Below are 12,671 nucleotides of genomic sequence, written 5' to 3' on the forward strand. Positions count from 1 at the left end.
AAATTAGTTTATATATTAAAATTATGTTATTATTATACTATTAAATTATATTTTTAGGATAAAAAATAATTAAATTATTATTATTATTATTAAATGACTAATTTTATATAAAAATAATAATTAAATAAACTTATTTAATTAAATTAATATTCAATATCTTAACTATTATCTTTATATAATAAAGACAGCAATATAATAATGAACAAGGTTTTGTGTATTGGCCTATAAATTCTGAGTGAGTAGTGATAGTTCCACATACATTATTCTCATTTCTCAAGCCACTTCAATAATGGAGATCTTCTATGACGATAATCACCATGATTTCTTAGAGGAACTCATGGCTCTAAGAAGAGAAACATTCATGGAAACCAATTACAACAACACCACCACTTTTCATTCTTCTTTTCCCCCAAACTCTTCTTCTTCTTCTTCTTACCAACAAGAAGATCTTATTCTTCCTCATCAAATTTATGACGACAACAACTTCTTCAACCAAATATATGATTCCTTGTTGTTTGACGAACAATCCCCGCCGCCATTGATGATGGATCATTATTCTTCTTCCTCGTACTACAGTAATAACACCAGCAGCAACCTTGATTCTTATTATCCTCCATTGTCGTTCATGGAAGAAGAGGAGCTTCAGAATTTGGAGATTATTGAAACTGCAACAAGGTGTAAAGTGGAGCCAGTAGTGACTGTAACTTGCTGTGATTCTGAGTCCCCTGCTGCGATGGGAAATAAGGAAATTAGAAAGAACAACAGGTCAACAAAGAAGGTTGTGGGTCAACCCTCCAAGAATCTTATGGCGGAAAGGAGAAGAAGAAAGAGACTCAATGATAGACTCTCAATGCTAAGAGCCATTGTCCCCAAGATTAGTAAGGTATGTATATACTCTACCGTAGCGACCTCTAGATGAATATAGAAAGACTATTTTATTTGAGTTATAATTCGTTAGTATCTAGAGGTGCGTACGGGTCAATTTGATTTGGATTTATGGTAAAATTAAAACTGAATTGATCAAAATATAATTGGTTCGATTTGGTTAGAATTTGTGTTTTTTTTGTACATGTATCCGAATCAAACCAAATCGATTAAGAACGGATTGGTTCGGGTTTCACATTTCTAGAACCGATACCCGAACCAATCACTAATAAAGACTATCAGTTTGGTTCGAATTGAACTCGATTACCCATTGATTCCAAAACCAATTTAATTGGTTCGGTTCGAATTCCAATGAACCTGTACTCACCCCTATTAGCATCATAAACTTTTTAATTAGTCAAAAATAAAATATTATTTTTATTGGTAAAATTTTAAAATATTAATAAATTTATTTATGAATAAATAAAATTAACTCTATATCTATGAAAAACGAAAAAATTTAAAATATTGATGACAAACTTTTACATATTAATAAAATTAATTTTTAAAATATTTTTATCATGTAAAATTTTTTTTCTGTGAATACAAAATTAGTTTCGTTTATTCATGGTTAAAAATGATGGTTTATTCATGGTTAATTCACAGATGGATAGAACATCAATACTTGGAGACACCATTGATTACATGAAAGAGCTTCTAGAGAAGATCAACAATTTGCAACAAGAAGCTGTAAAAGTTGAAGATTCAAACATGGCAGGTGGCATTTTCAAAGATGTAATTAAACCAAATGAAATCTTGATTAGAAATTCACCCAAGGTAATATTATAATAATATAACAATTTTCTTTTTTCTTTTTTCCAATAATACCCTTTTGAATTGATAGCATTGGTTTTAAATAACAGTTTGAGGTTGAGAGGGGTGTGGATAATACAAGGGTTGAGATTTGCTGTGCGGGGAAGCCAGGAATGTTGCTTTCAACAGTTAACACCTTGGAAGCATTAGGCCTTGACATTCAACAATGTGTTATAAGCTGTTTCAATGATTTCACAATGCACGTTTCTTGCTCAGAGGTACATATATTAATTACATTTTTTTCTTTTTTTTTTCATCTTATATACACTATTTTTGTGTAAATCTCTTTTATTTACAATTTATTTTTCATACTAAAAGTGATCAATAAAAAAATTTAATTGTTTTATTAGTCTCTATAGTTTCACCAAATTTATAATTAGATTTTTATATTTTTTTTTTAAATTAGGTTCCTTCACAACTTTTAATTTTGTAATTAAATTCTTTTCGTGTTAAAAATTGTTAAAATGAAATGAATATACTTTTCAAAAAATATATGTGGTAAAAAATTTAATTAGATTTTTAATTGTCGGTACCTTCAATTTATTGAGAAATATTCTGTAATTCTAATATTTTTTATACAGTTAAAGACTTAATTACAAAATTAAAAGGTATACAGACTTAATTGAAAGAAAAAGAAGTATAAAAATCTAATAATTATAAATTTGATAAAATTATAAAAATTAACAGAAAAATTAAACTTAAAAAATAAAAAAATTACTATAAATAAATGTAAAAAAAAGTTGTATAAAAAAGTGATGTAAATATTTTTTTTTTCTTTTTGTGTATTTTTTTATAATATGAAAGACAAATTTTTTATCTCACCTTATTTTTTTATCAGTAATTTTTATTATCAAAAGTAGAAGGCGAATAAAAGAAAAGAAATGTAGGGTGCATAATATCATTTTCATTTCTTGTTATTAATTTGTTATGTTTTTGTTGAAGAACAGGAACCAGAGCAAAGGGCAATGCTGAGTTCTGAAGATATAAAGCAAGCGTTATTTAGAAGTGCTGGATACGGAGGAAGATGCTTGTGAGAATTGATAAAAGTTATGAAAAAAATTTCACAAATTAAATGTATTCAAATAGTTAATTTATTTATTAATTAGCTACAGTTTCATGCATTGCTTCAAAGGAGATTCCGTTAATGCCAATGGATTTTGTTGTTCTCTTCATCTCTTGTGCCTAAAACAAGGGATATTTTTCTTTCTTTCTTCCCTTTTTTTTTGAGAATTTCGCAAAAATATTTTCTTGATGAGGTTAATTACAATTTACAATTTAACTTGCATATCGTTCAAGAGTTGTATATGTTTTTGCAGATGTAATAATAATGTGATACAATTTATTAACGAAAAAGAGTATAAGTACGGATACTTTTTTAAGTTGTTGTATGTCCGCATGTTGGATATATTTTAGATACAATATTTGTTCGATACGTGTGTCTTTTATATTTAATCGTATTTTAATAAAAATACAAAAAATTTTCGAACACGTTTAAACACACTTAAATACCATTATGTATCAGTGTGTCTAGTCTTATTTTTAAGATATTTTTAAAATGAGTTTAAAAATAATATATATTATTAATTATTAAAATAAAAAATATTTTATATATTTTATATAGTTAAAAAAACTATTAAAAAAATTAAAAAATTAATTTATATTTTGATATTATTAAAATATTATTACAATTTATTTAAAAAATATTTTATATTATATATATATATATTGTATTATCGTATTTTATAAAAATTTTAAATATGTGTGTGTATATTCTATATTCGTATAAATATCGGTGCATTATACGATGGTTACGTGAATTCACACTATGCTACCAAGTAAAATGTTAAAGCATAACAATAAGTCACTTTTAATAGAAAAAAAATATAAATAAACAGAGTAAAGTTGGAGTGCCTTTTTTAGTTCTATGAATGACAGATTACAGAACATATAATCCTATCTCCAAATAATCCAAACCATAATCATTGAATTCCCAATCTTTAAGCTCTTTTAAAAGAAAAGAAATTAGCTATGTTATATTTTAAAGGCACATGTTAACAGTTTAATAGTTTATTTTTAAATAATTTTTAACAAAATATTTTTTATGATTATCTTAATATATATTCTACAGATATATGATAGTAACTAGTAAGACATAAAAAGCTAATTTTTTTAAAAACTTAACCAATTAAATGGAATTCCAATGAGACGAGAGAGAACAAAGTTGGGTTAGGTATTAAAGAAGAACAAAGTTAGACGATCGATTGGTCATGTAATTTTATCTATTATTTAACTTTTGAAATAAATAATTTTATAATAAGATAGTAGTAAAATTTTAGTATTAGGCAAAATAAAAAAAAGATAGTAGTATAATTTTATAATAAGATAGTAGCAAAATTTTAGTAGTAGGCAAAACAAAAAAAATTTAATGAGATATTTTTTGAGTAATTACTTTTAATTTTTATAGTAATTGAATTGATTTGAAATTAAAATTTGTATTGAATATAATTTTTAAATTGATATTAGTATTAATAAAATATCGTATCATTTTAAAGATTAATATAATGCAACTACTTATATATATTTATTAAATAAATATTATAATATTATTAACAAATTAAAATAAAATTAAATATTAGAATAATTAATTTCATATTAAGTATTAAATTAATTTTTATAATATATAATTTTATAAATATTTATGTGATATTTTATAAATCCAAAATAAAATTAACTAATAAAAACAACATTAGAGATGATTATTATTAAGAAATGTTTCATTACTACTCATATAATGCAAATATATAATTATTATGAAAAGTAAAAGTGAAATTATTATTGTTGGTTACAAACTTCAAAGTTGTCTTTTCTGTGAAAGGGCGTGGCATGCATGTGATGTGCATGCAGTACTGCCGTTTCTGAACAAAACAATGAAACGTGAAACATTACATCTTACAAAACTATAGCTACCAATTCTTGTTAATTAGAACAATAATAGAATATTTAGTGACTTAAAGTAATACTTAAATAATTCTGAGGATATTATATCATATTCTAGCTATATATAATGCTAATAATTATATATAACATCAGGGTCTTATCCTACCATTCTTTTCATTCTCTTTTTTCCCCCTGAATTTGACTGCCATTACCCTATGCTGATGTCAATTTTCTTCTTTCAAAAAATAAAAAATAAAAATTCACGAGAATCTTTTCGTTTTAGAAGGAGAAAAAATCTTAAAGAGGTTTTGACAATTATTTCGAAACAATGAAGTTTTTTACCAAAAAAAATATTTAATTTAGTCTTTGACAAGAGTAGATAAAATATTAGAGAGGGTAAAAAATATTTACACAATAAAATAAGATTAAAATAAAATTTTAAAGGAGGTTAAACTGAAATTTATATATAATTTATATGTAAAAAATTAAAATTAGAGGAGCCATCGCCCTTTTCTATATTCTATATATGTAGCTCCGTTCCTGGTCTTTAAATTTTATTTTTATGAGACTAATTAATTTATATAAAAAAGATTAACATTATTTTTTTAATACAAAGACTAATCAATTTTTAAAAAAATTAAAGACTAAATTAAATATTTTTTTTTGTCAAAAACTTCATAATTTTTTTAAAATAATTATCAAGAACCGGATAGAATATTCACTCTTTCGTATATGAGTATATGGCCAAAGAATTGGCCTCAACAATTCATTTTTGAAAAAGCTTATTGTGCGTGAAACTCAGTTCTGTTTTGCGTACATCATGTGGAGTCCAAATTAAAATTACTAAGCTCAAGCTAAGCCGATTTGGGTCCAGTATTCAAGCTCGGTTCATCACAAACTTATAAATTAATTTGAATTTTATAATTTGTTCAAAAAATATAAATATATTTTTTTTGTGTGTGATGTGTACGTTTATATACCTAAAACGTTAAAATTTTTTGTTTAAATAAAATATTTGATTTCATTATTTTTGTATAAAACTATTATTTTTATACTGAAATTAATTATTATATATTTTTATTATATATTTTATATTTATAATTAATTTTAATAATTGATATTAATATATACTTAACATGGTTATTTTTAAAGTTATACTAATACATAGAAAATACAAATAGTGAATACGAGACAAAAACTGGGATTTGCAAGAGGAGGTGAATGTTTTCTGTTCAATGAGAATAGTTTATGACAGGAACGAGGAGTATATTTTATAGGAAAATCACAGTTCTGATGCCTATTCTTCCTATTGTGGCAAGTGAATATCATTTAACAAAAGGGTTTTCTAACTTTAACTGCATTGATTAATAAGTTGTTGCATAATTAGTGTTTCTGGAATGGTGTGGAAAAGCCATCAAAGATGATGGTCATCTCATATGTGAAGTATTTTTATAGATTTTTGACAAAGAAGACAATTTTGAATAGTAATTTTCTCATTTTTTTTAAATACCATTTTAACTTAGTTTGGGTGTACAGTGTCACTTGACCTCCAGAGCCTTTTCTTTTTAACCTGTTTTGTGAATACTAATCATGCCTTACATGCTAAATATAAGTTAAGTTTTATCCCTTTTTTTAATAATTTTTCAAATATCTTATACCAAAAACAATTCTTGAAAAAGGAATGGGATAAAGCCCATTTAGAAATACATACAGAAAAACAATAGTCTGCTAGTGAAACTGATATTGAACATATAATAAAGAGTTAAATATGATTTTAGTTCCTATAATTTTAGTTAAAAATAAAAAAAAAACATCTCTAACAGGTTTTTTTTTTGCTTAAAATTATCCTTAACATTAAATTTTGTTATAAAATTGTCCTTCGAACAAAAATATCCTTATTTTTGTTATCCTCTCTCTCTTTATCACATTCTTTTGTTCTTCATCCTCACAAAAAGCTTTCTTCCCTCATAGCAAGAACATACAAATTGAAAAATCATATCTAATATTAAACTGAAAAATTAACAAATTAATTAAGCAAATTAACAAATCAATACAACATAATAAGAATCATTTGTTATTGGCAGATTTTTTCTACAGTATTGTTGGCACCAAAATATATTGCTTCCCACATTATTACCGTTGGATTATTCCTTCGATAAATCCGACAATAAATGTCAATTTTAAAAAAATATGAAATAAATGGTCAATTTTAATTTTTTTATTTAAATTTATTTTTGGTACAATTAATTATCAATTCTAAGAAAACCTATTATTTAAAATAAATAATACAATATTCAGATAAATTAAAAGTCAAGTCCATTAAATAAATATAATCAAATAATAAAATGAAAGACTAATAAATACAGATCTAGGTAGTCCTCCTCGTCGTCGTTGTCGTCGGTCCCATGGACTTGAGGAGGCGGTGTAGAAGGTGGTGATATCTGTGCAGGACCACTGCCACCAGCAAGGATGATGACAGCGGCGCGTATCTGAGACTGTTACACCTCCATCTGAGCCTCCATCCGTTGAAGTCGCTCTAGCTGCTCTCTCCACTCCAGCCTGAGGTCATCCATATTCGTCACACGTGTGAGGATCCCCTGATACCTCTACTGCGCCTGCTGGTAAAGGCTGCGTTGGAGCTTCTACACCTGCAGCTTCAAATTCACACCTTCCTCGGGCTCGACAGCACGACTGGTGGCAGAGCTTGACGAACGACCTCAACATAGAGGTGTTGAGGCTGCTGGCGAAGAATGACCCTAGGCCGTATACGCAATTCTTGTACAGCGCTGAGGCGGTCTCACGCCAAACCGTATTGGGATTGACGACTGAAGCAGCAAAGCCATCGGCGGCATTCTCCCTAATTTGCTGAGATTGCTGAGTCGCAGCATCTAGTCTCTGCGTGTAGGACTCCTATGTAATATATGTTATTGTGATTAGTAAAACAACTATACGGTTAATCTCTAATAATTTTGTACCAGACAATAATCAGATGTATGTTTACTCACATAATAGTCCTGGTATCACTTATCAACAAATCTCTCTTTATTTTCCTTCAGCGTGTGGGTGTACTTAAACGTCTCCACCAATGTCGCCTCGCGATCCAACTACTTTGACTACACATATTTCATTAAAACAATATGATTATGATGCTTAATAATGATATGTAAAAGAATATAACTAAGTTATTAACAAAATTAAAAATACTACATATTAGCCTGACCTTAGTCTTTATGAAGATCGTTGAGCTGTCAGTATATTTGGACAACCTGACCAATGCCCTGTTAACTCTGTTGGTGAGACGCTGATGCCTGAATCCCTCATCGGTCTCCCAATGAACTAACAGAGCTTTCTTTATTTTCGATTGAAGCCAGCTCGTCAGGTGGTCCCGCACCTGAAAAACATCATCCAGGATCTGCTAGAGTCGCCGATCCATTCTATGGTTGAATATCTTTTTTATGGTAAGATTGTGCTCAGCGTCCCATATAAAGTGCAGCTGCACAAGAGAAACTTTAAAATTAGTTACTCAAAACATAGAATATAAACTAGCCAAAAAGGTTTGAAACTTAAAAAAAATTAATTACTGTCCATTCTCAAACCATCACTGTCTGGTCTCAGCGGGAATCTTCTTGTTCCTAGGCCAGGGGTGGTTGTACATTATCTTGATAACGTTGGTCATCTCCTAAGTATATGCGTTGTTGTTCGACGCGAACCTATCAACAATCCACAGACAAACCATAATATATAGAGATTTTTATAGAAATTTCAATAGAGTTTTATCCATAACTGGAATGTGCCACAATCAATGAAATAGGAAACACATTCAGGCAATAAAACCTAAATCCACTAAATAAGAATCAATAAACAGGAACTAAACCTTCAGCAATTCCACAATCAACGAAATAGAAAACACATTCATGCAACGAAACCTAAATCCACTAAATAAGAATCAATAACTAGGAACTAAACTTTCAACAATTCCACAATCAACGAAATAAAAAACACATTCAGACAATGAAACCTAAATCCACTAAACAAAAATCAATAACCAGGAATTGAACTTCAACAATTCCATAATCAGAAAATACGAAATACTTTCAGGCAATCAAACTTAAATTTACTAAACAAGAATCAATAACCAGGAGTTGAACTTTCAGCAATAACAATAATCAGGAAATATATAAGACTCAAAGTGATACTTACCCTATGTTGCCATCAAACCAAATGGTCAACCGTATGATGGGAGGTAGTGGAGAGGCATCACTGGCCTCACTTCCGTGAGAGGAGTCTAGAACCGCAGCTTCCGTCATTGGAGGTGGCATCGTCGTAGCAGCAAGCTGCTGAGCGGTAGGAGGTGGTGTCGTCACCGTAGATGGAGGGCACATAGTTGGGGTTAGGGACCATGATGAACGGCTGGTCCACTAAATCCGCAACCTGTGATGTCACTGGCGTGGTCGGAGTAGAGGGAGATGATCCAGAAGTCCCAAGAGTACTGGAAGAATTCCTCCCTCTACCTTGACCACGGTACGACCACAACCAGTAGCCTGATCCGGCAGACCTCTACCCATTTTCATGTCTAAAAATAGCATACCAATTCACAGAAATTCAGTACAATAAATCAATGCTATTCAACAATAAGTTCAACATTAAATCAATGCTATTCAAACAAATTTAACACAAATTCAGCATATTCAACACAAAATCAGCAGCATTATCCATCAATTCATTCAATTTTCAACACTTCCAGCTAGGGTGAATGCGGATCGGATCGTATTGGATATGGTCAAAATCTCGATCCGATTCGCACTAAAATCATCGAATCGGATTGAATACCCGCGATTTTTAAACTTGGATCTGATCCGATCCGCACATTTGTAGATCGGATCGCATCGGATCGCATCGGATCTCGGATATATCTGTAAAACATATAAATATTTAAAAAATTTATTTTTATTAAAAAAATCAATAAAATACTATTTTTCTACTGTTTTAAACATGTTTATTCTTAAAATATTATTAAACACACTTTTCTTAAATAATAAAAATAAAGTAATACAACATATATGATAATTATTAGTTGAAATAAAACTAAAAATAATATTTACTTATTTATTTATTTTTGTAGATCCGCAGATATGCAGATACCTACATAAAATCGACAATCTGATCGTATTAGTGTGCGGATCAGATTGAATCAGATCCGATAGCATTGCCGATCGGATCGATATCCACAATTTTTGTATCGAATTTGGATCAATACTACGGATATGCAGATCAGATCCAATCTATGAACACCCCTACTTTCAGCAATATAACACAAACTAATAATCCTAAAACTCACTTATCTTAACCACCTAAAATTAATTTACTTGGCAAAAATTCTGCATGTATAAATTAAAAAAATATTAGCAAATAACTAACAAACAGCTGTGAAAGACAAACTACTAAAATCCTATTGCATGATTAGCCAAAGGCATAAGCACATGCTTATCAAAGCATCACTATCCTCATCACAAAAACTATACACCCATCTTAAATTTTTAATTCAACGATAAATTCAACATACTTGGCAAAAGAACAAATGATTTACAACAACAAATTATAAGATTTAGCTAAGTAATTTTTTAAGTAACACAGTAAAAAATTAAACCAAATTTCAGCAATTGTTTAACAAAACAAATAGCCTTTTAACATCCATTCACACAAATTCAGCGTATTCAACACAAAATCAGCAGCATTATCCATTAATTCAGTTAATTCCCAACACTTTCAGCAAGATAACACAAACTAATATTTCTAAAACTAACCTATCTTAACCACCTAAAATTCACTAAAATAAAAAATTAACTATATCTAAATTAACTAACTAAAATTAGAATAATAAAACAACCTAACTAAAACATAATTTGAAGAAAAAAGAATAAGAGTTTAAAGAAACATAGAATGCAGAACTGGGAGAGGACTGAGAAGTGGTGAAGATGCAACAGCACTATGATGTTGCTAGAGCTAGAGGAACGAAAGGGTGGTCGCCGAAGGCTGGTGGGCAGTGGCGGCACGATGATGGGTGAGGGGGGCGACGGTGGTTTAATGGCGCGAGGAGAAAGGAGAAGAGGGGAAGAAGGAGAAGAAGGGAGGTGTCGGTGATGGGTTGACAGCAAGGAGAGGAAGCTGTGACAGTGGTTGTCTCGGCGGTGGCGGTGAGAGGCGATGGTGAGTGAGAGAGTGGGTGAATCTGAAATGAGGAGGAAGAGGGTTCGTGATTTGAATTTACGTTCTATTACCGCCAGATTTAATGTCGAAAAAATCTGACGGTAAAGGACATAGGAATTTATTTTTTTTCCTTTTAAATATTAATGGTGGATTTACCATCAGAAACTAAAATCTGCTGGTAATTACTTAACCTTACGAATTGACGTTGTTACCGACGATAAATCCGCCGCTACTCTACGATGCTAAATCCAATGGTACTTAGAGTTTTTCTTATAGTGAGTAAAACAACATGACGAGATCGGAAAGAAATAGCGCAACACTCCTTCCACACCCCACCACCGTCCTCGCACTTTCTCTCTTCATTTTCCAGAAGCATGACTTTGATCACAACGTCCTCACTCGGTGATGAACACAACAAAGGGAGTGGGAATGTCAGCGGTGCGGGGCAATGCCTTTCTCTCATTTTTCTTCTTCTCTTTTTCTCCCGTGCTTCTCTCTCTTTTACCAATGAAAACTTCTCTCGCTCTTTCTCTATTTTTTTATTTTATAATTTTTTAAGAATAATTTGTTTAAGAATTTTAAGATTTAGGTAAAAAAGATAATTTTAAAATTAAATTGAATGTTATGGATGAATTTGAACACAAAAAATCTTTAAAATAATTTTAATGTTCAGTCTGAACAAAAAAAAAATCGTACTTAACTCCAAAATAAAATTTTATATATATGATCAAATTAATAAATTGAGTTTATATAAATTTAAATTTATCTCATTTAATACATGATCTTAAATCAAAGTTTAAGGCTATTCATTAATTTATAAGTTTAGTTTATCAAATTATTAACTAATCGAATTTAAATAGGCTTAAAAGATGACTTCACTCGCTTTCAATCCTATGCAAAATCTAGCTTAAATGATGATGATAGGAGGAAGAAGGGAGTTAACTCGGCGGACGACCAAAGAATTATGATAGGGAATGAATATTGCATTTCGATGCTATAAAAGCTATCAACAAGGGAAATAAGTAAAATGAATGTTTATACAAAATCCTTTTTATTATGAGTAAAGCTAGGGAACCAAAACCACATCAGCCAAAAACTAACCAAATGTGCATGGGCTGGGTCACAAAAGCCCAAATCACATCCAGCAACATCCAAAAAATGTGAGGGTAAACCATATTCACCCTAACCAAAAACCCTACCGCCTTTTCACCGTTTTACCACAGAGAATTCAAAAAGCTTCCATAACCTCGCCACGCCATCGAAACTATCGCGCGATCCTCCTCCATCTCTTTTTCGGACGATGCCGCTCACAGCGGCTGTGGCCATCGAGACTCCACCGAAGCTACCTGCGGGCAACCTTCTTCCCTCATTTCACCAGCCGCTTTGACACCGTGCCGAGCCTCTCCAACCATCGCGGCTCCATTATCGCAACAAGAGCGACGCCGCACTGCCGTTGCATGTGGGTTTTTCCGGCGCCGCCTAAACTTCCTGGTGCACCTGGGTCATCCGTTGATGTTAACCTAGACTTCTCCAGCCTGGAATTTCCCGGTTCAGCTCACTGATTGGTAAGTATGGTAGATGTTTCCTTTGACTTCATATGCATGTCTTGAAAAGGGAATTAGATAGTGTTTTGTTGTAGTAGTTTATGTGAGGTCTTAATCGATGGATGTTCTTTTCCATCTTTGAACAAATCAGTTAACAAAATTTTGGGGCATCACTGGTCCTTGGCAAAATATTGCAGCTGCATGTGTTGCATGTTTTTGGAGTGTTGCAAAATCAATAAACAAGTA

At 30.6% G+C, this 12,671-nt stretch overlaps 1 protein-coding gene across 1 annotated transcript; it reads left to right on the forward strand.

The window, feature by feature from the left end:
- The first annotated feature begins 277 nt into the window (after window positions 1-277).
- On the forward strand, window positions 278-3,027 carry LOC130946411 (transcription factor bHLH93-like). Its single transcript, XM_057875150.1, has 4 exons — window positions 278-883; window positions 1,531-1,701; window positions 1,788-1,955; window positions 2,685-3,027. Exons 1-4 carry the CDS (start codon window positions 290-292, stop codon window positions 2,769-2,771), a joined length of 1,020 nt encoding a protein of 339 aa, XP_057731133.1. The 5' UTR covers window positions 278-289; the 3' UTR covers window positions 2,772-3,027.
- Window positions 3,028-12,671: the final 9,644 nt, after the last annotated feature.

This window comes from Arachis stenosperma, chromosome 8, assembly GCF_014773155.1.
Source record: "Arachis stenosperma cultivar V10309 chromosome 8, arast.V10309.gnm1.PFL2, whole genome shotgun sequence".
Taxonomy (NCBI): Eukaryota; Viridiplantae; Streptophyta; class Magnoliopsida; order Fabales; family Fabaceae; genus Arachis; species Arachis stenosperma.

Coding starts and splice junctions, on each gene's coding strand:
- LOC130946411 (XM_057875150.1), top strand. CDS start 290: ATGGAGATCTTCTATGACGATAATCACCATGATTTCTTAGAGGAACTC. Junction 884..1,530: donor TTGTCCCCAAGATTAGTAAG/GTATGTATATAC, acceptor GTTAATTCACAG/ATGGATAGAACATCAATACT. Junction 1,702..1,787: donor TGATTAGAAATTCACCCAAG/GTAATATTATAA, acceptor TTTAAATAACAG/TTTGAGGTTGAGAGGGGTGT.